Source organism: Nannospalax galili, unplaced genomic scaffold, assembly GCF_000622305.1.
Source record: "Nannospalax galili isolate Female #2095 unplaced genomic scaffold, S.galili_v1.0 scaffold180, whole genome shotgun sequence".
NCBI lineage: Eukaryota > Metazoa > Chordata > Mammalia > Rodentia > Spalacidae > Nannospalax > Nannospalax galili.
Window position 1 is genome coordinate 2348447 of NW_008348199.1, and position 26827 is coordinate 2375273.

At 46.9% G+C, this 26827-nt stretch overlaps 1 protein-coding gene and 1 pseudogene across 1 annotated transcript in view; both read left to right on the forward strand.

Moving 5' to 3' along the window:
- Efcab6 (EF-hand calcium binding domain 6) overlaps nt 1-26827 on the forward strand; it is a 205876-nt gene that overhangs the window by 89568 nt on the left and 89481 nt on the right. Inside the window, 6 exon segments of the mRNA XM_029569164.1 lie at nt 7163-7273; nt 8250-8261; nt 11162-11258; nt 16329-16500; nt 21675-21733; nt 21831-21999. Of these exon segments, the coding sequence (XP_029425024.1) occupies nt 7163-7273; nt 8250-8261; nt 11162-11258; nt 16329-16500; nt 21675-21733; nt 21831-21999 (620 nt within the window).
- On the forward strand, nt 23811-23926 carry LOC115072337 (annotated as a pseudogene).

The window sequence follows — 26827 nt, forward strand, 5'->3', positions numbered from 1 at the left end:
ACTGCATCTCGCCCAACACTCTAAAGGATTTCTTCTTCATCCTTGCCAAGCTAGCACAAGAGTGTGTCCATACTCCACGCCTGACTCCATCGTTACCAACACTCACCATTAAATGTTTGTCTTTCACAATGAATGAATGAACATATCACGTTCACCAAAACCCATTGTAATGGTTTGTTTTAACTGTCAGCTTGTCACTGTAGTCTCCATGAGAGTTTTCTAGAGCAGGCTGGCCGATGGGCAAACCTGTGGAAGAACCTGATTACGTTCACTGATGTGGGAAGACCTGTCTGCAGCATCTTTCTCTGGGACTGGTTCCTGGACCGTGAGTGGCAGGAGCGAGCTGACTTGCAAGCAGGCGGGCTCTCTGCTCTTGAATGTGATCTCTGTGACCAGCTGCTTCTGGCTCCAGCCTCGACTTCCCCACAGCGACGGGTGGTAACTGTAGTTGGGGGCTCAGTAAACCCTTCTCTCCTAAGTTGCCATCACAAAGCAACAGAAAGGGCACCAGGACACCCAGACTTTGTGCATATTCTGTCACTTTTCTCTGAAATCCCTTTTCTCTTTTCTGTTCCAAAATATTATCTAGGGTGTGACATTTAAAAGTCACGTTTTCTTACTCTCCTCTTGATTATGAATTAGGATTGTTTTGGTTTTTGATAACCTTGCAAATTTGAGGATTTGTGGTTGGATGTTTTAGAGCATGTTCTCCAGTCAGGATTTAGGAGGTTAGCCTGAAGGAGTGCATTTTGGGGAGTGAGACCAGAGAGACCACAGAGATGGGGAACAGATGTCACCCCACTCCATCAGAGGCGCAGAGTACAGGGGGTGCCCCTGGGCTCTGACCTCCACCTCTGTGGCTTAGGGCCATGACTTCACCCTCAACCCTTGTCTATCATGTGATGAGTCTCTCTGGTAAAGTCACAAACCGAATCTTCTCAAAGTGTGCTCTGGCTTTGTCTACTAGCACTCCTTTAACTGTGCTTTTCTTCTTCAGAAACGCTCTTTGCCACCTCTGTTCTGTTTCGGTTTCTTCTTTTTCTCTCACCTCCTTTTTTTAGTTATTGAGTTCTTAAAAATTCAGTTTTAATATTTTTATATTCTTTTTAGCTCTATTTCTTTGTATATTTTTAATGATTCTGTGAGTTACTTATAGTATTATAGTATTTACAGTAGATACCCCTAACCCTTTCCAGTTTATGCACAGCTACAACTGTCAGGCTCACATGAAACACAAAACGTCTGTGAACGTTGAGGTCTGCATTCTGTCCATTGTCCCTCATCCTATAGGTATGAAATGAATGTCTGCCCATGTTATAAACCACATAAGACAATATTGTTTTTAGCTTTAAATAGACATAAAGAGATTAAGAAGACATTTATATAAAAGCCCTATATGCAGGGGCTAGAGAAATGGCTCAGTGGTTAAGAACACTGACTGTTCTTGCAGAAGACCCAGGTTCGGATCCCAGCACCCACATGGCAGCTAACAGCTGTCCGTAACTGCAGTTCCAGGGGATCTGACAGCCTCTTCTGTCCTCTGCAGGCATTGCATAACACAGGTGTGCTTACCTACATGCAGGCAATACACACATACACATTAAAAAAAAAAAAAGCCCTGTATGTATTCTGGCACTCCGTTCTTCTCTGGGAGCTGGGGTCTCCGCTGGCCCTCCTCAGCCTGAAGAACTTCCCTTCTGAGGTGAGTCTGCGCTAATGACAGACTCCTTTATTTGCTTTGCTGTTTATCTAGAAGCACCTTTATTTCTCCTTCAGTTTTGAGAGATATCTTCTTAGATGGGAAACTGTGGGGAGCTATTAATCCATTATGTACATTGAGCTGTGGCAGGCCTGTTTGCTGAGTTTGTGTTTTGCACACCAGTACCTAATCTGCCAAGTCAGGAGGATTGTGTTTATATGGTGGACCTCACAACAAGTATTTGACCGCTCCTTGACCCTCAGATACAGGTGGGAAAAACAGCTGTTGAAATTAATTGAGTTAAGATCTCTGATCTTCTTCTGTATAAAAAGGCGGAGCTAAAATAAACCGGGGGCTGCAGTCTCTACTGACAGTCCTCCCAAGTATCCTTTTCTCTGTCGCTTGTTTTTTCTTTCAATCCTCACTCCCCCTTTCAGGTACTGTCCGTCTTGGCCGGCTGGCACCGGCAGGAAACCCTCAGGTAACATTGACCTCTCCACACTCTAGGATGTTGCTCACATCTCTGAGCACCGCTGTTTTGGGCGAGAAGTTCCCCATTGAACCTCACCTCCTCTGTGTAAGGAAAGAGTCCATTTTCTCTCGTGTTCAAGATGGGCCTTTGTGTTTGACTTACAGTGTAACTACAGCATGCCCTGACATGGCCTTTGTCAGGTGAATCCTGCATGTTTATTTTGCATTTTGGATCTGAAATACATATCTTGAAGTAAATTCAGAGCGATTTAGGGCTTTCTTCTTTAAAAAAAATTTTTGCCCCATTCTCTCCCTTCCTTCTGTGACTCCAGGAACATGTTTGTTAGACTACCTAGAATAATGTAAGTTATCATATGTGAGTTTTAATTCATTTTATAAATGAAAACGTATCCTGCACTCTTCATAGCATGTGGTTTCTTAATCACTTACTTCCATGTTTCACAGTCCTTTAAGTCCATCCACTGACTTCCATTTCGGAAGGTCCGGTTTTTTCCATTCAGTTCTTGGGTCATGCACGGTTCCCTGCTGAGCGGTCCTGGTTGGGGTTTACCATGTGCGTGCTTCATTTATACTATCGAGGATAGCTATCATATCGCTCTTCAAGCCTTGTTTTCTCCTCCACGTGCACTGCATTTTCCTGGCATGGTGTATGTGGATGAATCCTGGTGCTCTGGAAGGTTAGAAGGAGGAGACTTGTGCCCACCCCCACCCCCTTGTGAATGCTGCTGCTTTTGAATTTCCACATTCCTTGTGAATGTGGTAGGTGATAGTTTTGGTTGGACTCCAACCTCACTCTGTTTCTTGGGTGGAGAGCTTTTGTCGCTTAGGAGCCAGTGGGAATCAGGATGAGACAGAATGTTATTTCTTTTCCCGTTTGGTTTGGTTTGGTTTTGAGCAGGATGTCACATAGTAGCCCAGATGACTCACTGCCTAGCTGAGCATGGCCTTGATCTCCTGATCCTCCTGCCTCCACCTCCAAGTACTGGGGTTCCAGGTGTGGCCACCACACCAGGCTTTAGACTTGTTTTCTTACTGACACAGGTCTGTGCCTCCTTACAGGGCAGCTTGGTGTGTATATACAGTGTGCGGTAAGAGTGAGCCACTGGATCTCTTCCCCTGTTCACCGAGTTAGGAATCCCCTTCTCTCCTTACTTTGAACCGGCATGGCTTGTTGTTAGCAGCACCTGCCCTGTGCTGAAGAGGAACCTGAAGCCACTCTCCCCCGTGTCCCCTCACCAAACCTCCTTCAGTCTTTTCTCTGGTGACCATCATCCCATCCCTTCGGGAAGGTTGGCTCACTAGCCCCACAGATGAGGACCTGTGTTTGTCCTTCTGAAGCTGAGACAGAACTTGGGACCCCTCTGGCTCCCCTTGGGTATTTTCTCTCCCTCTTGAGGCCAACAGTAGGTTTTCTAGTTTCCAGGGCTGTGAAGGCTACTTTTTAGAAGTCATTTCTGCTATACAGTAGCTAGCCCTGGGCTGGAGGGACTGTGGTAAGCCACATGGTTCCCTCCTCAGCATGGGGGGTCCCCAAACTCTGCAACTTCCATTCACAGAGCTTTCAGGAGTACCTCTGGTGCTCAGTGTCACCTGCAGGAGGGCTGGCCAGCAGGGCCTGATGCCACTGCTACAGAGAGACCCGTGTTTTAGCATTTTTATATTAATTTACAAAATAAACACTCTGTTTTGAAAATATCAGCAGCTTATTATATATATTTACAAGAGAGAACATGGTGGATCTGGCTGTTAAATGTGTTTAGAAACTACAGTATGGAGAAATTTCTGTAATTTTTCTCTCAAGTTCTATTTTAAAATTAACTTTTTTAGAGTGCCTATTTCTTTTATTTATTTTCATTTTTTAGGTGTATGAGTGTTTTGCCTGCATGTATGTATATGTACCTGTGTTGTGCAGTACCTTTGGAGACCAAAAGAGGGCATCAGATCCCCTGGAACTGGAGTTATGGATGGTTGTTAACTGCCATGTGGGTGCTGGGAATCAAACCCAGGTGTTCTGCAAGAGCAGCCAGTGCTCTTAACCACTGAACCAACTCTCCAGCTCCATTTCCTTTATTTTTTATTTTAATTTTTTTTCTTCCTTAAGTATCAAATAAGTAAACACCTAGATTTTCTTCTAAGTTCTTCATCATCACAGTTTTAAATTTAACATTTGGCTTGCTGTGAATTTGCTTCAGTATGTGCCGCCAACTGCAGGTCTCCATGTTTTCCCAAAGAGTGCCTCGATTTCCTGAATGTGGGGCATCAAAGCTGTTCTCAGTAGGAGCCGTAGCACTTAAAGCAAATTTCCAACCTGCCACAACTTAAGACGAAAATATATAACGCTGATGTTAGCATTCCCTGGAGGCATAGAATCAATAGAATGGATATATAGTAAGAGAGGGGTTATTAGATTGGCTTGCATGGTGTGGCCTGGCTGTCCCACAGAGGCCGAGGGTCTGGCCTGTGAGGCTGGATGTCTCGGCCGTCTCAACCCAGCACTGAAGGCCTAGAGGGTTGGTTCCTGGGGAACTGCTGATCTTCAGTCGCATTGGTGCCTGAAGCTTTTGATGACTGGAGCTGGTGCGGTGGTATGAGGTAGCCATGGCAGGAACACAGCCTCTGGAACAGGGTCAGAGCTTCAGCTCCAGTGGCCAGCTGGACTGAGGTGTGACTGAGCTGCAGGAAGGACTGAAAGCAGCCGGCTGTCCTGGAGGCGGGTCAGTGGTTTGCCACTTACAACAGCCAGGCACAGGAAGAGAGCTGAGAAGCCCAGTGGTCCCCCAGTAGCTCAAACCACTAGAGGGAGAAGGAGGAGGAACAGAAGAAGGAAGAAGAGGAGGAGAAACAAACCCAACGCACAGACACACAAACACACACATACACACATACCCATAGACATGAATGAAATTAACATTCTTACTAGTGCTTAAGACAGTTGCTGTCTCACAGTGCTTAACTATGCTGAACTCTCAGCAGAGTGCTGTTAGGAAGGCCTGGGTCCTCTGACCTGCCTCAAGGTAACCAACAGCCCCACCCTCAACACTCCCCCCACCACCCCCCAACTGGTCAGGCAGCTCATCCCTCACTTGGAAGATTTGGGTAGAGACAGGTACCAGTTGCTGTGTCTCCAGGGACAATGATGAAGTTCCTCCAGTGGCTCTTTGCACAAAAGGCTCACCCCACTGCACCCAGCAGAAGTTGGTGCATGGAGAGGCAAGGCAGGTTGTGGAAAAGAACTTTTCTTTGCTGATTTAGCTGATGGGAACATGGCAGAAATTCATGTCCTAAAGAACCGTTTTGCTGGGAGGCAAGTTCAGGGGAGGAAATGGTGCCGAAAATGGTAGACACCTTCCACGTAGAGTTGCAGGGCCCAGGGATGTACGAGGGACCTTAACTGCCTGCTGCGGCTGCTTCCCAGCTCTGCGCCTCAGGGCCTGTCATCAATTTGTCTGTGAGCAGCTTTGTGCTCCACATGGACTGGGAGAGTGGTCACTGGCCGCACGGCATTCTTGTTGATCAGAATAGAGTGAAAGAAATCACACCCAGGACCAAGTGAGACTGAGTGAGCCGGGTGGGAGGCCTGGCCTGAGGCTCAGTTTCAGAACCACCCACAGGCAGGTGTAGATATAGGCAAAGGATGTGTGAGGCTTGGATGCTCACACAGGTTCTGGGCTCAGTGAAGCAAAGCATCCCATCTCACGCTGGTTTTGGTTTGCTAAGATCTGAGGTGCATGAGCTCACTGCCACCCTGTTATGGATGGACCTGTGACATTAGTGTTTGAGTGACGCACACAGCAGGCTGGGGACGTCATTGAACACCTGCTGGCCATCCAGCCTGCACCTCATCTGTTAGCTTTTATCCTCACAAGAATCTCCCTCAGATATGACTCTCGTTCACAGCAAGATAAACAGAGTTCAGGGAGGAAGCAGCTTGTCTGAGGTCACACAGGTAGGAAGGGAAGTAACAGTGATTTGTACCTGTGCTTACCCCACGATGTTCCCACCGGCACCTGTAACTTCACAGTTATTGGGCCCTGACTCATGAGACCATCTCAATTTGGAAATGAGCTTTTGACATTTTCCGGTTATTTATGTGTACTAAGACTGTCATTCTGTGTCCGTTTCTATTGCTATCATAGCAAAACGGTAAGCTTAGGGGCTTGAAATGACATACATAAAGTTACTGTCTTCACCCTTTGGTAGGTGAGATGCCTCACAAGACTCACTGGGCTAGGGCGCTGACATGCGCAGGCCCCCAGGACCTCTGACTATTTCTGGCCCCTGCAGGCGGCTCACGGTTCCTTCCTACATCTGCATAGACCCCCGTGTCCCGTCACTCTCTGCTGGCAGCTTCCTCACTGATGTCATGTGGTTGGATGGACCCACCCAGTAACCCAGAATACTTGTGCATCAAGAGCACCTTTTCTGTTGTTATTGGGGTTTTGTTTTTGTTTTTGTTTTTCTTGACGTTCTGGGGATTAAATCCAGGGCCCCGTGTATGCTAGTTAAACACTCTACCACTAAGCTACGTCCCCAGCCCTCTAGTTCCTCCCTTAAGCATTGTAAAAAGTCTCCTTTGCTATGTGAAGCAAGCAGCCACAGGACCTAAGATGTGGCATGGATACCTTAGGAGGCTGTCATTCTGTCAGCCACAGTAATTGAATTCTTTCAATAATGAGTTTGAAAAAGCTACTTCGTGGACATTAGACTTTGAGCCAAATCCCTTTGTTTCTGCCTTCAGAATATCCTACCACAGACAGAATGCAGCCACACAGGATATATGAGCAGTCTGATTTTCCCTTGCTTTTAAGGAATCAATTTGTGGTGCTATTTTGCCAAATGAGTTTGTTTGCTTTAGATCTGAAACTTCATAGAAATTTGCTGCTGCTGTTTTCAATTTGATATTATCTAATCCATGTGGTATTATAGGAACAATTGTTTAAAGTAATGTTTTTGTTTTTTTTTTTAATCTAGATTTGGACTTAAAACCACCACTAGAGTCAATTGGAAGCAATTTTTAACAGTGTTTTATGAGCGCCAGGGGTTTGAAGCCAATAAGACAGTTCCCCCGAAGAAAAGAAGTAGGTACGTTAAAAAAAAAAAAAAAAAAAAAAAAAAACCCAACAACTAAAACTACAGTTTACAGAAACCATAAAATGGGTTAGGGAGCATGCAAATTACACTTTTTAGATTTGTTAAATGTCTAATTATCACCATTGAATAATTGTCAACTTTTATCTAGTGATTTACAGATAATAATTTTCATTCACTTTTGTTACCCGAAGTTGCCTTAAACTAGGAAGTTATTATTGCTACAGTTTCTTGCCGAGAAAAGTAAGTGTTTAGGGATCCTAACCCAGCCGTGTATCCAGAGCTTGAAGACTCTTCCCTGCAGTCCACTACCTGCTCACGTGTTTCCCCAGCTCCAAGTGTGCCCTTGTGAGGCTGTGAAAGTGCATACTTGTTCTGTATGTTTTTGGTCTTTTTGGTCTCCCTGTAGGCCCAGCTGGCCTGGAACTCGCTATGTAGACCAGGCTAGTCTTTATCTCACAGAGATCCGCCTGCCTCTGCCTTCCTAGTGCTGGGACTAAAGGTGTGGCCACCATGCGCTGCTCTTGCTGTGTGTCTTAGGAAGAGGGAAATACAAACACACACTAACCTGTTTTTCTGTCACCATTTGCATGGTGCGATGTCTTCTTGGTCATGGGAGTTTCTTGACTTGGGCCTCAGTGTTTCATGCTAACGTAACATCTGTCATGACTTCCAACTCATGCAAGTTGTAGTGGGAACACAGAAATGTAAAAAAGTAAGATGAAATAATATGGCATTTCAGATTTTAGACTTTTGAGCTAAGAATTGTCTTATTTATGCTGCGTGCATTCTTCCCTCACCACCCTGCTTGAGCCCTGTTAAAAACAGATCACCTTTTATAACTTCATCACATACATTTGAAGGCTCTCTGTCCTATTGTAAAATGAAATACCCTGTGGAGTCTCATCCCTTCCTGGGATTTAGGGATCTTTAATGGCGGCCCTGGTCACCAACTTCCCAGGATTCCAAGCCCCCAGGCCCTGTTCCTGGGAGGTAGCTGCGAGCCCACACCTCGGGCAAAGTTACCTCTGATTTACTTTTTATTTATTGGCGCTTAAAAGTTTTTTGATTTATTTCTTTTTATTTTACGTGCATGAGTGGGTCTTTTTTCAAGATAACAAGGGTTTTTGTTGTGGTGGTTTGGGGCTTTTCGGATTTAATTTTTTCCCCTTTTTTATTGAATTTTGGTGACTTTCATACAATATATTTTGATTGTATTTAGATCACCTCCTATCTGCAGCCACCTGCTCTCTACTATATGTAGTGCTATACTATATATATAAGAGTCAAATTTGTATCTTCCAGTGTCCTTCAGTGTGGGTCCATTCACTGAAGCCTGGTTAACCTACCAAGAGTCTCACCCTTACATGAAACTGACTCTGCCCCCCCCCCCAGAAGCCTTCAGTTTCCAAGGTAGAGTTCCTCAGTGAAGGGTTGGGGTTTCTTATCCACTTCTCCATATCTGTTCCAGGACTTTGTCTGGTTTGAGCTTACATGGGACTTGTGCATGCTGTCAGCATTTCTGTGAGTTCACATGAGTAACTTCCCAGCTGTCTGGAAAACTGTCTACCCCTTGGCTCTTACAATCTTTCACCCTCTCTTCCTCAATAATCCCTGAGCCTTGGAAGGCAGAGCTTTGATATCTTCAGGGATAAGCACTCCACAGCCTCTTTTTCTCTGCTTGTGGGTCAGTTGTGGGTCCGTCTCTTAATCACCATCTGCTACATAAGGAAGCATCTTTGGTGAGAGTTGAAAGATGCATTGCTGGATCTTCATAACAACAAGTCATTAGGAGTCTCTTTAATACTATTAATTATATAATTACTTCCATATTATTTGCCATATAATTATACTTTTTAATATACTTAGAATATAATATAATTATGTTTAGTAGAATAATAGTATTAAGCTCTCCCCTATGACCTGTGGCCTGTCTAGTCACAGATTCCTAGGCCTGATAGCTATGTCAGGTATGGGCTCCATCTCATGAAGCAGACCTTAAATCTAAGTAGAGAGTGGTTGGTTACTCCCATGATATTCATGCCACCACTGCCCCAGAGGTTGTATCTTACCAGGTCAGTTGTTGTAGTTCACAAGATCCACAGCTGGGTAAGGCTGATGGTTATTTTTTCCTTCTGATAGCATGCATAGCACCTTCCAGCACTGTGAACACTAGCCAGTAGAAGTCAGCACCAGCTTGATTTCTCCTTGTTTGTTCTACAGTTCATGAATATAGTGTCATCAATAGGGTCTTACTGTCAAGTTCTCGTGGGTAACCGTGAGAAGGGGCCATGGCTAGTATTATTTGAGGGTCTATGGGATGCCTGGTCAACATCTTCAAAAGAGGGAGTCCATTCCTGGCATTGGGGTTTTACTTTGCAAGCCAATGGTGTCTAGTAAGGGCAGTGTCCCCCTGTTATAAGGTAACTCCTCTTAATCCCGTTTTATAGTGTTTATGTATGTACTATAAGAAGCTTCTGCAGTGGGTTTCCATGTGCATTTCCCTAAAGGCCTTTAGTGTTGGTTGTCCCTCCCCACACTCCCTCCTGTGCTCTGAATGAGTGTTTTGCCTGGATGTATGTAAGTGCACCCATTTTATGCAGTACCTGTGGAGGCCATCAGATCCCCTGGAACTGGAGTTACAGATGGTTGTTGACTGCCAGATGGGTGTTGAGAATCAAACAGAGTCCTCTGCCAGAGGTGTTCTTAACCCCCAAGCCCTCCCTCTAGCCTCTATTTATTGTTTTGTTGTTTTGAGACAAAGTCTCACCGTGAGGTCAAGGCCTCGGTTTGCCTTGAACTCACCATCTTCTGGGGTAGGATTGCAGGTGTGTCACTGGGCCTGGGTCATGGGTTTCATTTACTTTAAAACAGTGGTTCTAAACTGGGGACAGTGTTGCCTGCAGGAAGACTTGGTAATACCACAGGATTTTTTTTTTTTTTTTGGTCTTTTTGAGACGGGGTCTCCCTGTAGCCCCAGCTGTCCTGGAACTCACTATGTAGACCAGGCTGGCCTTGAACTCACAGAGATCCGCCTGCCTCTGCCTCCCGAGTGCTGGGACTAAAGGCGTGACCACTACACCCAGCCACAGGACACTTTTGAGTGTCACAGCAGAGGTAGATGTATCCACTGAAAAAGTCTGTATGGGAAGACCAGGTGCACATGAGTCCCTACAGTGGAGGAGCACCTGCCCTGTCCAGTGTCCATGGTGCTGGGCAGGAGGGACCAGCTTAAGAAGTGTCTGCTCTTGGGGATGCTTAGAAGTGTCTGATCCGATGGGAAATATAAAAGTATCTGTTGAGCATCGAGGAAAGGAAGGTGAACAAATCTCACGAGGTTCCAGATCTCTTTTCTGGTCTGGGTTCACACTGAAGCTGGCGGACTACCCCAGAGTGAGTGGCCCGATGTCCCTGAGGACACAGATGATGGAGCCTTACAGCAGAGACTAGAGACAAGAAAGGGCAAGAGCTCAAAGGTACAGGCGGCTGTGCCGTGGTCACTGGAGGCCAGAGGCTTGTGAGTTCACGTGCCCTCAGCTCCGCTGACCCATGCATTGCAGCACGCTGCCCACCCAGGGGCCCTGGCAGTGATCTGTGGTCCATTTCTAGGTCTGTTTTGAGATCAAAATCACAGATTTGCAAGATGGACCACCAGGATTGATCAGCATAGGGCAAAGTTGGATGGGGTCACACAGCTTAGGGATGCCTGTGTGAGTTGCCTCCAGGGTGTTTTTGAGTGACTCACATAGGCTTACACCTGTACACTATGCTTTCTGAAGAAAAGAACCATAAAGCCGGTGCCGTTAGAGTTGTGGGGCACTTGCTTTTTACTCTAAGAACAGTCAAGCGTATGTAACCTCCTTCCCGTGTTCCTCTTCGTAGCAACCGACCTCGCAAGGAAAATGTCATCAAGAAGTTATTTAGATACTCCGAAGACCATTTCACAGCACTGAAGAAAGCACTGCTGATAATCAGCTCGGTAAGATCTTGAAGCTCTTCTCGGGAAGGACTCACTGTCAGTAGGAAAGCTAACACTCAGAGCACAGCCAACCAGAACTCTGTCTGAGTCAACTCACCCGCTCCCAAGCGTGTTTTGAGCTTGTGTTATACACTAGGGATTGTCCAGAGTGCTTCCAGGTACAAGTCTCAACTGCAGAGGTAGAGTCTCATCTGGTAGAATGTTAATTATAATACAGTGAGATAAATGTCTATTTCAGGGAGTCCAGTGTGAGCAAGATGGTTAAAATGGGCTGGCTGGTCAGTATCCACTGCTTAATTAATAAGTTATTCAGGCCTGTGGAGCCATCCCCACCCTAACCTAGAGTTTATCGGCTCAGAGCTAACTTGCTGCCCAGGGCAGAAAATTTCTTCTTTTCAAATCACCCTCTTTACCTTTTTAATTTTGCCACAAACAGAGGCTGGTAGGTGAGCTTGCTTTCCATTAAAGCTTAGGCTCTGCTCTCTCTTTCCTGTTTATTTTATTTTTTAATATTTTGTTTATTTTTTTAAATTTTTATGTGTGTGAGTGTATTACCTGTATGTATGTGAATGCCACCGTGTCATACAATGCTCACAGAGATCAGAATAGGACGTCAGATTTCCCTGGAACTGGAGTTACAAACAGTTGTTAGCCACCATGTGGGTGCTGGAAATTGAACCCAGGTCCTCTGCAAGAACAGCCAGTGCTTTTAATCACTGAGCCATTTCTCCAGCCCCTTTCCTCTTTATTTTTGAAAGTATAATTTGCATACTCTTTTTTTTTTTGTCTATTTGAGACAGGGTCTCCCTGTAGCCCCAGCTGTCCTAGAACTCACTATGTAGACCAGGCTGGCCTTGAACTCACAGAGGTCCGTCTGCTTCTGCCTCCCAAGTGCTGGGATTAAAGGCGTGCGCCACCACACCTGGCTGCATACTCTTTTAAAAGACTTATTTATTTTATTTATGTGTATGTGCCTGCTTATCTGTAAGTGCACCACATGCATGCAATGCCCACGGAGGCTAGAAGAGGGCATCGGGTCCCCTAGAACTGGAGTTACAGGTGATAGGTGATTGTGAACCTTCTGGTGTGGGTGCTGGGAACCAAACTCAGGTCTTCTGCAAGAGCAGCAAGCATTCTTAACCGCTGAGCCATCTCTCTACCCCTACCATACGAATATACTTGATGCATGGTAATGTTTCCCCTTTCGTTAGGGAGCGAATACATTCTGTGACTGAGTCACTAGTGGGTGGTGAACTGGGGGACTGACTCATCCTCAGACAAATAGGACCATGTACAAAGGGTTTTGAAGACCAGCATTATTGTCTTGGCGTCAGCTCCCCAAGCCTGCCTGTTTAGTTATTTGTTTGGTTTTTTTATTTGTTTGTTTGTTTTGTGCAGGATCTCCCTGTAGCCCTGGCTGACCTGGAACTCACTATGTAGATCAGGCTACAGAGATCCACCTGACTCTGCCTCTCAGGTGCTGGCCTGCGCCACCATGCCCAGCTCCAACACCCATTCTTGATAAAGATATTCAACAAACTTGAAATAGAAGAGAAATTCTTTAACCAAGTGAAGGGCATTTATGACACTCCTGGCTCATAGCACATTGATGTGCAGGACTGAAGGCCCCCGCCACACACACACACACACACACACACACACACACACACACACACCAAGAATCTTCCCCCCTAAGTTCCTCCCCTGAAGGCTCCTCCCCCTGGAGGTTTCCCCCTAGGGTATGAACCAAGCAGCAGAATCAGCTCTGGCTCCTTCTGTTCAGCATCACGCTGATCGTCCAAAGGACAGAAAGAAAAGACATCCAGGAGAAATGTGTAGAAAATTCCAGGGAAGCACAAAAATACACAGAAAGAGCTGGAACTAATGGAGTTCATGAAGTTCACAGGACTTCAGATCAATTGTACAGTATATGTTATGTAGTTTATAAACCATGGATGGACGCTCGAAATGAACTTCAGAAGGCAATTCCATTTATAACACCATCAGATAGAATAAATGGGGGCGGGAGAGATGGCTCAGTGTGTGAGGTGTGTGTTGGACAGTGTGAGGACCTGAGTGCTGATCCCCAGCACCCACAGGAAGAAGACAGAATCTTTAAATAAATGCTTATGTTTATGGTCTACTCTTATTTTTTGACAAATCTAATAGGGGAAAGTGTTGGTTATTTATTTGAGACAGGATCTCACTGTGTATCCCTGGTTTGCTTGGAACTTACTCTGTAGACCGGGCTGGCATCAAAGTTATCGAGATCCACCTGCCTTTGCTTCCTGAGTACTGGGAATAAAGATATGTGTCACTATACCTAGCTAAGTTATTTTTTTTTAAATGGTGCTGAGAAAATTAGGTATTTGTGTACAAGAAGAGAAATTTCAGCCCTTAATCCATTCACAATTAGACCTTGATATAAGAGCTAAAATGGTAAAACTCTTACAAGAAAATCATATGCATAACTCTCTGTAATTTTGCATCAGGCAAATATCTCTTACATATGGTATCCTAAAAGAAAAGTATTAAAATATTACTGGACTTTATCAGAATTAAAACCTCATGTGCTTCAAAAGACGGCGTTAGGACAATAAAATATTTCAAAGACAAGTCACAGACTGGGAAAACAAACATGCAAATCCCTTATCTTGTAAACACTTATATCTAGAACATATATGCTCCACGATCTCAGTAGGAAGAGGACCCATCTTGTTTTGTGCCATGGAAGGTGGAGCACTGAGCCCTACACAGGCTAGGTGGTGCTCCCGGCTGAGCTGTGCCCTACCCCTTGTTTTTTTTTGAAGTGAGCGCTCTCTATATCGCCTAGGCCAGCCTTGAACTCCTTCTCCCCCGTGTCAGGATTACTGGTGTGCAACACCACTCCTGACCATAACCCACTTTAAAAAATATATTTAAAATTTTTGTGTGTATGAGTGTATTGCCTGCACGTATGTAAATGCACCTGTGTCATGTAATGCCCTTGGAGGTCAGAAGAGAGTGTTGGATTCCCCTGGAACTGGAGTTACAGATGGTTTTTGGCGGCCATATGGGTGCTGGGAACTGAATCCAGGTCCGAAAGAGCAACCAGTGCTCTTAACTGCTGAGACAGCTCTCCAGCCCCCATAACTCACTTTTTTTTTAAACACACAAGAGATTTTAATAGACATTTTATCAAAAAGACATAGAAACAGCCAACGAATACCCAAGAAGATGCTGACATACTTTGTTAGAGAGAAATACAATCCAAACCCCAGGGAGATGCTCCCTCTCCCCGATCAGGATGATTGTTACCAAAAGGACAACGTGGGCAAGTGTGCGGATACCCTGGAACTCTCATCCACTGCTGGTGGGAAATGGTCCAACCGCATGAAGCCAGATCCTTAAAGGTTCAGTAATGTACCACATGACCCAGTGGTTCCACACCTAGGAATAAGCCCAAGAGACATAGAAACACACCCTCGCAAAGACTTGTGCGTAAATGGAGGGAACCCACATTTTCATCAACTTTGAAGCAGATAAATAGTATATGACATGTCCATACAATGTCCTACTGATCAGGAAAAGGCTAGAAGAAGATGCTGACGCACGCCAGGACCCGAGCAAGCCTCAGAAACACTGCCACGTGCTGGAACAGGTGGCAGAGGCAGGGCACTGGTTATGTGATTCTGTTTCCAGAGATGTTTGGGAAGATCCAGTTACAGAGTGATGGGAAGTAGGGTCTTCCCCTGAGGCTGGCACTGGGAAGGGAGGGAATGCAGATATTCAGGAGGTGGCTTTGAGGGTGACAAAAAGGTTCTAGTGTTTGTGACGACAGTGACAGTGCTGTACATGTGTCAGAAGTTATTAAGGAATTGTCAGTGATTCCTGTTCAGATATTGAAACACTAATTATTTCAAAACCAAAAAATAAGTATGCATATTTACTTCCTTTACCTCAGAGAACCTTATTTCCAGGGCTGGGCAGATGGATCAGTGAATAAGGACACTTGCTGTGCAAACACTAGGAGCTGAGTTCAAATCCTCAGCATCCATCTGAAAAGCTGTATGTGGCTGTACACACCTGTAACCTCAGCCCTGGGGGACAGACAGGAGGATTGCTGAGGCTGGCTGTCAGCTTAGTTCCAAGTTCAGTGAGAGACCCAGATTCAAGGGAGTAGGACAGAAAGCAGCAAACCAGGACACCTGACATCATCCTCTGGCTTCCACATGCCCACAGTGGAGCACTTGCCTGTCATGTGCATACACCACGCACACGCACACGCACACGCACACGCACACGCTAGCCCACCCCCACATATCCACACAAAATAATAAAAGAAGTTCGTTTCCCTCTTTGCTTTCTGCCCCCCGTTTGTATATTGTTTTACCACTTAATAAACCTGTTACATCAATATTCAGACTCTCTCTCTCTCTCTCTCTCTCTCTCTCTCTCTGTCTGTAAGGGTTCTTTATTTCCTGTCTTTCCAGTAAACAAGATCTCTTAATTTTCATATTTAATGAACTCATTGACAATTTTTCACTCTGTGGGAACAGGCTTGCCTCAGACTATTTTGACCCTAATACGTTTTGTTTATGCAACATGGCTGAAAATTTCTCCCTTAAGTAGTTGTCCATTTATGTAATTGATGAGTTGGCGGTACTAAAAACAAGTACAATTAATGTTCTGAGTCAATTGGCAAAGCTGTAATGGAGGTGCCGGGAAATCCTGAGCCACCAGGTGGGGCCTGGGAGGAGGAAGATGCTTCATGCTGCGGGGGCCCCTGGGTCGGGGGTCAGCCCATGTCCCAGAAAAGAATCTCATTCTCCCTGGGCCATCTCCTGCCCATTTCCTGGTGGGAGGCAGTTCTAGGATTGCAGTTAGAAGGTTCTAGCACCTCACCCCAACCTCGTTCTTCACTGCTCTCGTCCCGTGTGGTTTATAACCATCATCAGTGTGCTGTTCTCATTACACTCCTCTCTGCTTGGCCAAAGCTCACTCGTGACCAACAGATACTGACCATACATAATGCTTTTCCTGTCTTTCTCTGTGTGTTAACATTCCCGTGTTATTCACACTCATGCCCAGGCCCCTGAAGGACACATAACTTGGGAAGAATTCCGGCATATTCTAAACTGCATGATGGGAAAGTTGAATGATTCGGAATTCAAAGAATTGATGCAGACGTTTGACCCAGAGGGCACTGGAGCAGTGAGGATCAGCTCCCTTCTGGAATTGCTGGATGAGAGCCCTAAGGTAGGTCTGCACAGCTGCTGGGCCAAGGCCCTGAGGTACATAGGTCTGCAAAGCTGCTGGGTCAGGGCACTGAGGTAGGTCCACACACAGCTGCTGGGCCAGGGCCCTGAGGTAGGTAGGTAGGTATGTCCACATGCAGTTTCTCATCTGGGTTTCTTCTGAAACCAGGAAATTTCAGTGTTCTTAGTAAGGTAAAAGATTCATCAAGATAATTAAGTAAATACATGATGTTTTTACCGCTTATATTTCAGGTAGTAAATGTCATTCATTTTAAGTCTAAATCTTATCAAAGGGAGACATTTGGCATTTCCTGATGCTTGTCCTGAGCCAACAGGCCTTATATCAGGGTGTAACTTTTTCCCAGGCACGAAGCAGAGTTCCACTCACAACCATGTCTTCCAAGAGAGTGTTTGGGATCTCAGCACTCAGAGGTCTGAGGCAGGTGAATTTGTGTGAGTTGAAGGCTACCCTGGGCTATATAGCAAGTACCAAGCCAGTCAGGGCTACACAGAGAAACAAGACCGTATATCAAAAAATAAAACAACGAAAGTGTTTGGGAAGAGGGCCTGTGCCCTGCATTAGTCGACTGAGTGTTGCAGGAAATAACTTAATTATCTCTAGTGATGTTGCCCTTAGTATTATATCTCTTTTGATTGAAAACTTGGCAGACTTCTACTAAAAGTGGATCTATGGTAGTCATTAGCATTTATAATTTTTAAGAACTTAAAAAATATCAGATTAACTTCAGATAATGCATGAAACAAGGCTTTAAAAGGCTCCTAACATATACAAAGTAGCTTTTAATCTTACATTTATGAAGCGGCATTGTTATACATCTAAATCAAACCACTAATACCAAGAGCTGTGCTGTACCCTCAGAGATGACCCCCATTTTTAAAATGGCCCTGGGGATTGAACCCAGGGCCTCACACATGTCCAGCAATTGCTCTACCGCTGAGCTGTGTACATGCAACCCTCTTTTTGCTTATTTTGAGGTAGGGTCTTACTATGTAGCTCAGGCTGGCCTGGAACTTGCCATCCACCTGCCTCAGCCACCAGAGTTGCTAGGATTACAGGCCTGTGCTATCCAAACCCAGCTAAGATGACTTTTCTTTTGAAGGGATCTGATGGCAGCGTCTTGCTTTGGGGGACTGTGGTGTGAAAGTTTAAGGCCGGCCAGCTGCCTTCTCCTGCCTTCTGTGGAAAATGCAGCAAGTTCATGGTCACTGAATCTTCCTGTTGGCTTTGGTTTTAGATCACAGCCTTACAGAGAGCTCAGGGCACATTTCTTGGTTAAAAGCAGGGCAGATGGGGTTGGGGATCTAGCTCAGTGGTAGAGCGCTTGCGTAGCAAGTACAAGGCCCTGGGTTTGGTCCTCAGCTGTGGGGGGAGCAGGCGGAGTGTGGTAGAGCACTCAGGCAGGTAGATCTCTGTGCGTTCTAGGCCAGCCAAGGCTGCATAGTGATACCTATCTCAAAACAAAACAAAACAAAATTAAAACAGCAACAAACCAAAGTGGGGCACTTTATTGGGATGGAAGTGTCATATTTAAGTTGGCTTCTCACAGTGCATCTAGAAATACTCTCCCAACATTTTAGAGGCAGTTTCAGTTCATCACAAGATCCATTTAAGTATCTTATGATGATACAATTAATGGACCTCTACTGTAAACTACTCAGGAAATATCCAGACTCTGAAGGTGAAAGCAGTACCCACAGCGTGGGAAGGCTTCACATCAGACACGTGTTCTCCCTGTGTTCACGTGTCCCCTCAGCCCTGGTGCACTCCTCTGATTCTCTCCTTTCCCTGTGTAGGTTCAACATTTCTCCCGTGTCCCCACATCACTGGAAACTCAAAAAAAAAGAAAAATGCTTTCCCCCTTTTATTCATGTGTATGTGTGTGGTGTGTTCACTTGTGTTTGGACACATGTATGTATGCATGTGCGTGGAGGTAGAGGTTGATGCCGGGTATTTTCTCCATCGCTCTCTGCTTTATTTACTGATACAGGGTCTCCTGTCAACCTGGAGCTCACCAGCTGTAGCTAGTCCAGCCAGGCACTTGCGGTTGGGAGTCCCGTCTCCTTCTCCCAAGGGTTGGAATGACAGGTGGCCACTACAGCCTCCACCACACACTCTACCACAAACTCCACCCCCACACCCTCCAGCACACACATTCTCCAGGCTCAGTCTGTTGGGGAGATGAACCCCAGTCCTCATGTCCATTCTTTTTTAATCTGCTTTCTATTACTGTGATAAAACACTGACCAAAACCAACTTGGGGGAGGAAAGAGTTCATTTCAGCTAACGGTTCAGTCCTTCATTGAGGAAAGCCAGGGCAGGAGTTCAAGCAGGAACCTGGACACAGGAGCTGAAACACAGACCATGGAGGAGCGCTGCTTTGCCTTGCTCCTTGGGCCTGTGCTCGGCCTTTCTCCTACAAGACAGGCCCACCTGCCCGGGGTGGCTCCACCCACAGTGGGCTGGGCCCTCCCACCTCACTCAACAATCAAGAAGATGCCTTAAGGACTCGGCCACAGTCCAGTCCAATGGAGGAAGCTCCTCAGCTGAGGTCCCGTCTTCCCTGTTGTGTCAAGTTGAGAATGGAGGTGATTGGGCCTACATCCAGCATTCTATCCACTGAGCCATCTCCTCTGCTCTTTCGTGGCTGTCGTGGAGTCCTGAGTGCATGGGAGCTGCTGGGCTGTTTGTCTCCCCCCTTCGCTGTGGATGGAAATGGCTGTGCCAAGCGCATGTCTCCACCCATGTTCTAGTCACCCATGTTCTAGGAGTAGCTTCTAAGGAGTAGGAAATACTCAGAAGGTGCAGGCATTTCCGTAGACAGACAGACACAGACTCACACACGCCATCTTAAACAGGAAAGGTGTAGAATATGTGTGGAAAGGCTGACAGGCCTATGGGAAAGACACCACCCATACCTGTCCACAAGAGTCAGGAGGGGTGTAGTTCTGTGTGTACAGGCAGTGCCTAACATTTGGAAGCCTAAAAGTATGCCTTGACTCAGTTTACCAGTGGAGCTTGAAAGCAAGATGAAGTGAGGATGAGAGGTGAAGACCGTCAGCTGTGATGGGAGCTTGGCACCTGTGTTCAGCTCAAGGCCTCCCCATCTATGAGCTGCATCCAGGGGTAGATAGCAGACCTCCTGAAGATTGTGTCTATACCACAGGCTGAAGATGGCCCCAGCCTGAGGGCTTGCTACAGAAACAGCAGAATAGCTCACAAAAAAAGTTTCAAATCTAAATCTTGTGTTTTAGTCCCTTGGTATGATTAACTTGGATGCTCCTTCCTCACAGCAGTGGCCGTGTTCTAACCCACTATCTGCGCCTTCTTAAATCCTAATTCAAAAGTGAGTTGCAGAGCCCATTCACACCCAGAAATGAGTAATGGTGACTTTTCCTGACCCCCTGTGTGGGACACAGCCTGTGTTAATCTTATGGTAATGGTTCTCCAGACTCATTAAGGCATTACAGCAGTTGTACACATCTTCAAACCAAACCAAGTCAAGCTAAGCCAAAGCCAAATCAACCAAGTGGAGACAGGTAAGCAATAAGCTCTCCATGCAGCAAGGGACATGATCTTTACTTGATGTAAAGAGATCATCATGTCAGCCACCCTTAAACCTCTCTGGTGCTTTCAGGGACCCTGGGTCACAAGCAGAAGCTCCTCCCACTGTTAGGAGGGGCCCTGTGGGCCGTCCTGTAGCTCCATGCAGCCTCCACACCCGATCGATCCAAAGTGCTGCTGCTGTGCCAGCTGCAGAGCCTTGGTGCCCGGCACTTGCAGTGTTAGACTTAGGAGAGCAGAAAAAGGAAGGAGCTTAAAGTTTAGAAATAAGACTCCAAGCCAGACCTGCTCCAGGAACTTGAGGGTCTCTCTCCCAAGATTATTTTCTCAGGCAGGCGAGCTATCTGTAGCACTAAAGGAGACAGGCGGGTGCCATGAACAGTCTCTCTCAGTCCAGGGAGTGACCAGTTGATAAGGCTTGACCAAGGCCAGGCTGCCAATTTAGGGCCAGTTTTAGCCACTTTATGAATATCCCTAATGAGGCTTGTGGCTCTTCTGCAATTCACACATTCTATCATGGAGGACCCTGCCTGACAGCCCTGGACAAGTCAGGTGATTCTCCTCCCACCAAGACAGTGGGAGCCCCTCGCCAGCTATGACCACCAGGTCCCATCTGAACCATGTACAGTCTTGTCTCCCTAAAGGCCTCCCTGTGCTCGCCCACTGTGTCCAGGAGGTAGGCTGCTGGGGTATTGGGTGAATGAATGAATGAAGAGTGAGTGAACGGATGATGTAGAAAACTAGGGGTGGAAGGAGAAAAGTCTCCACAGATCACAAAATGTCGTACCACTTTAATTTATAGATAATTTTTAGGAAGGGCTCCCAGTCTCTACCTTCGTTTCACGTCACCATTATGCTTCTGTTCCCTGAGTTTGAAGACCTGAGCGTTCTCCATCACTGGATCTTGGCATCCAGTTTGCTTTTTCTTTCATCAGTTTTGCTCAAACCTTGAGCCTGATGCTGCCTCACTTGATGTTGACTGCTTTACTAGAACATTCTAGCAATGGAATTATTGAGAAAATGGCATCTGAGGATGTCTGCCTCATTTGATTCATGACCTCGATTAGTTTCACAGAGGAATGTATGTACAAAGTGCAAAGTGCAGAGAAGGCCTGGGAGCCTGGGGAAAGTAAGCCCCCCGCTGCCCCCGCCCCGGTCTCCCTTGCCAGTGGCGGGCTTTGTCCTTCTGGAGTCTGAAAGTCATCACTTGTCCCATGTTACCTAAAGCTGCCATGAAACAAGACAGCTTCCAGAACCATCTACCAGTTTGCTCCAGCACCACCTGTGAGCCATGGCCAGTGCTGGCTGCCCCCTTTGTTGTTTTGCTACCGTAGCACACAGGGTGCCCTCTCACACTGTGATGTCACATTCAGTTAATTCTGGATGATGTCTCACCATGCTCATTGGGCGTTAAAAATAAGCTCAAGATTCACTGTTCCCCACTCGCAGAGGGTGATTGGAAAGCAGACTTCTTTGTTCAAACTCTCAAAGCTGTTGACCAATCAGGGGCACAGCTAAGATTCATGTCCAAGTCCCAGCTTTCCATTACCACTCAGGAAGGATTTTATCAATGTATCTTTCCCTCTCACCCACAAGTGAGAAAAATGTCCCCATCCACAGACACCAAGACACTTCCACCCCTGGCTTGGCACTCAGTAAGTAACCCTGGCCTGCTATTTGTGGACATCTTTGTGCACACCACGGACGCCCACACACCAGCTTCCAATGGAGTGTATTTATTTCCTGTATTAGGTGGAAGAAATAGTTCATGATGCTATCGCCAGGAACCTCCAGGCTTTCTACAGCATGATGCAGTCCTACGACCTCGGAGACACGGGGACCATTGAGAGAAATAACTACGAGAAAGTCATGCGCATATACTGCCCGTATTTAACAAATGAACATTTAATGAAGTTTCTCAGTTACTTCATTTCCTGTTCTCATCCAGTCTGCTTTACCACACTAAACCCCTTTTCTGTACACCTCTGCAATGCCTGTGGATAATGCTGAATAACAGCTGCTCTTTCATTGAGTTCTTACTAAGCATTGAACTAAGAGTTCGACAGGTGTGATTTAGCCTTACCACTGCCATGTAAGGAGGCTGGGAGAAAAGCGGAGTACCCACGTCAAGGCCCTGGTGAGTCGGGGCCAGGTTCTACCTGGGTCAGTAGGATCCCTGGCTCTTCCCGATGTTATTTCTTAAGGCTTATTTTTATGTGCATGTGTGTCTGTATATGTGTACATGCCTGAAGAGGCCAGAAAAGGGCATCAGGTCACCTGGAGCTGGAGTGGTTGTGAGTCACCTGACGGAGTGAATGCTGAGAACTGAACTTGGTCTTAAGCACTGAGCCTGGGGAAAGCAAGCCCCCCACCAGCCCTTTCCTGTTGCTTTTTTTTTTCTTTTTAATATCCCACAAAGGTCAGAAGAGGGCATTGGATCCCCTGGAACTGGAGTTATAGACAGTTGTTAGCCACCATGTGGTGCTGGGAACCAAATCCAGGTCCTCTGCGAGAGCATCCAATGCTCTTAACCACTGAGCGTCTCCAGCCCCAGTGTTGCTTTTGTTAAGCAGCTGTCTCCTTCATTTCTTGTGACGTGGCATATGAAAGGGAGAGGTTTCTGCAGACCACCTGAGGAATTTAGATTGGGTGTCTGTTGTAGTTATGGCAGCTGAGCACACAGTTCCAGTGGTCAGGGCATTACCAGGTCTTGCAAATGGTTCTAATCTTGAAATATTGGTAACTGAACAATCTATGTGTATCCAACTGTTAGTTTTATAGGGGCAGACCAGTCATGGCTTAGTCATAGACAATTTTAGGTACTTTATTGGTGTCAGTTTGGGGTCAAAATAATGATTTGGGGCTGATGAGATGGCTTAATGGGTAACGGTGTCTGGTTTCAGCCACTGTGCCTCTTACCTTCAGGGGTCTGGCATGGTTGGCTTCCCATGAACACTGGAGGACTGTATTCTTGAGCTGCTTTGGTTGAGACCTCCTATGGGGTGAAGAAGCAGAAGCTGAGGAGAGGCAGGTGGGCTTGTTAAGTCTCCTGCCTGTGTCTTTCATTTCCCACATGCACCCTTGGGCAAAGCCTGGTGCTGCCCTGGAGGGCCCCAAGGAACTGCTCTTGGGATCCACTGGTCTGCAGAGGATGGTGGCTGTCTTATCACCAGTGTCCTGCTCTCTGCCAAGGCCGGTTGTCACAACCTGTAACCAGGACCTCAGCGATGTTTTGCCAAAGGAGCAGGTGATTTGGGAGATTGTTAGGTGGGAATTCAGTCCCAGAGGGGAAAGGCCCAAATTCTCTTTAAATTAATTTTATTTATTATTTTATGTGTATGTGTGTGTTGCCTGCATGTAGGTAAGTGCACCTGTGTCACGCAATGCCTGTGGAGGTCAGAAGAGGCTGTCGGATCCCCTTGGACTGGACTTATGGACAGTTGTTAGCTGCCATGTGGGTGCTGGGATTTGAACCCAGGTCTTCTGCAAGAACAACCAGGTTTTTTAACCACTGAGCCATCTCCCCAGCCCCCCCCCCCCAGATTCTCTTTAACTCCTGATGAAGTGTTGGGATCTTGCTTGTTGATTTTGCTTCTGTTATACCGATTAAAATACAGCAAGTTTTTAAGTTGATCTAATAGTAATTGACTGTCAACGTTTTCTTTCTGTGAACATTTGTATTCATAACCCAGTTTTCAATTTTTCAGTAGAAAAAGGATTTATAGGAAGAGGAGCGTCACTTGTGTTTTAACCTGTGGACTAAGACTTATAGACAGATGCAAAACTAAGTCTTTGCCACCCAGAGCACATGGTTCAGTATGAGCTTTGATGCGTACCAGGAGGGTGTGAGGACACGTGCTAAGATGATGGTGTGATAGTGGGAAAGCTGGTTGCAGGACTAAAGAGATGACCATTCAAGGCTGATGTGGGGATCTCAGCTGCACTGCTCAGTGACCCAAGCTTCCTGTGTAACACATGGAAACAGCAGGAACCCTGGGGCCGAGGACATGACTCTCGGCCTGGCAGATCTGTGTCTGTGTTCACATGACTGTGAATGAGCCAGTGTGATCTGTACTCAGCCATGTGGGGAGAGCGGGTCTGAGCCTGAGAGCCAGGCAGACCCGCACACCATGATGGAGACTCCTGAAGAAACTGGACCCCAGAGACCCTAGATGGGGATCTGACGTCATCAGTGGGGTTAGAGGCTGACACACAGAAGTGTGGCACGGGGAGAGACAAAAAGGGCTCATTTGAGGACAGTCTTGAACTTCAGTTGAGCAGCAAAGGAGTCACAACATGTGACAACAGGTAGGTGTGTGTGTGTGTGTGTGTGTGTGTGTGTGTGTGTGTGTGTCTGTGTGTAGGATAGAGGTCTATGTCAGGTGTCTTTTGTTTGTTTAGGCAAGGTCTATCACTAAACTTGAGCACACTATTTCTGAGAGGATCTGCCTGTCTCCACCCTGAGGAGCACTGAGGCTGTAGGTCCCTGCTGTGGTGCTGGGCTACTGTAGGTCCCTGCTGTGGTGCTGGGTTATTGTAGGTCCCTGCTGTGGTGCTGGGTTACTGTAGGTCCCTGCTGTGGTGCTGGGCTACTGTAGGTCCCTGCTGTGGTGCTGGGCTACTGTAGGTCCCTGCTGTGGTGTGATGACATAGGCCATCATGCTTATGCAGCAAGTGCTCCATCCACTGAGCCGTCTCCCCAACCCCAACCCATTTTTTTTTTAAGACAGAATCTCAGACTTGTTCTGTAGCTGGGGCTCACGTAGAACTTTGGATCCTTCTGACTCTGCCTCCCGAGGGCTACATGCCCAGTTTATGCTGTGCTGGGGCTGAAACCCAGGGCTCTGCGCATGCTAGGCAGGCACTGTACCAACAGAGCCGCACCTCCAAACAACATGGCCGTCCTTACGGTTACTGACTTAAATCAGGTCTGGGCATGGTGGCCCATGCCTGTGGTGCTCCAGCACTCGAGAGGCTGATGGAGGAGAGAATTTGTGTTCAGCCTGCATGTACAACTTTGTCTTAAAAAGTGAAAACAAGAGGGGGTGGGGAGGAAGGCTGAGGCCGGGATCACCCACCAGGAAAGCCTTGGTGTGCTGGCTCAGGCATATTCGTTTCAGTCCCTGTGGGATGTTTGCAGGATGGTGTTTGCTGTAGTGTATGGGGCACAGGAGGATAAGGAGAAACAGGAGCTGTGACCCAAGAGAGAAGGTTCTAGAAAGAGATGGGGTGAGGGGAGGGCCATAGTGGCACTGCAGCCTTCAGGAGAGACACAGGAGGCTGAGTTGCATGTCCCTGTTGCACACCGTCAAGCACACATGGCTTCTGTTGTGAGCCGGACCGAGGCAGGGGTGGGGTGTGGTGGGGTGGGGGACCAGGGACTGACTGGCCAATTCACATGTCCTTCACTTCATTCTCCACTCTGAGTATCAGGGAGGGCCTCCTGAATATAGGCCACCCCAGGTAATGGGTTCACGCCAACTTCCTGATTCACAGGACAGAGAAGCAGACAAGCTGGGGAGGGGGGACCTTAGTACTGTGGGGGTGTGAGCTCAGTGTTCCAGGAATGGGGGGAACCTTAGTACTGTGGGGGTGCGTGCTCAGTGTCCCAGGGATACAGAGGAGGGATTCATTGACACATGGAGGGGGCTGGACTATAAACGCAGAGATACTTCCTAGATGTGGTACTTGAGGGACTGCCAAGAACATGGTCATGGCTTATGAGCTGTTGAGTGAGTGAACGAGTGGGTGAATGAATGAAATTGACTGAGTCAGGCAGGCCACCAGGCACTGGAGACAGAGGACGGCATCCATTCCACACACACAGCCACACTGCCTATGAAACACTGATCCTGTCCAGTCCCACTGACATCAGGAAATTAGGTCATGCACAGCCCTCTCACCTCTAGACCTCAGGCTCTGTGTAACCAGGCTACCTGGGGCTCAAATACAGCTCAGCCTCCAGTGATCCTCGATGGTGAACAAACTCCTTCCCATTTCCTCACCCAGGTGGCCCTCCTGGAGCCATGGCAAAGATCAAGTGAGATGGTGTGCCTACTGCTTTTAGCTCCATGCCATGCATCCATGTGTGCAGTGGTGTCTTGACTGGTCTGAGCTCAGCAGGCTCCACTACTTTGGGCTTCTTCAAAACATTGGGCTTTCTCTGGTCTCTGTGCACTTTGACTGTCTATTCGCTTGGTCCCAGCCGATTAGAGCTGGGCAAGCTATGAGCCATTCTAGTTTGTTGGTTGTCTAGCCATGGTACTTAGCACAGTGGTTACTAGGCTGACAATCACTAGTATTTGCTGAAGAGGTGACGATGGTTTGGAGTTGTACTTGCACTGAGTGGGGCTTCAGAGCCGTCTGTCATCAGAAACATTGTGTGATGGAGCTGATGGCGCCATTGTTGTTGAACATCCTTACAGACGGCGTGCCAGCTCCAGCTGAGAGCCAGCTGTGGATCTGCTTAGTCTTTGCAAAAGTCCTCTGCAGGCAGTAGGGCTTGCCATCCTCTGCTTTAATACGTGAGGTTGCTGAAGTGCACTTGGGACTGTAGTTCCCAATTCACTTCTCTCTCTCTCTCTCTCTCTCTCTCTCTCTCTCTCTCCCTCTCCCTCCTTCCCTCCCTCCCTCCCCTTTTTTAACCACCCAGGCCTCATTATTTGATGCATGAGAAATTAAAACTGAGACATTACAAAGTGACTGCAGGGGGCTGGAGAGGGCTTGGCAGTTTAAGAGCACTGGCTGCT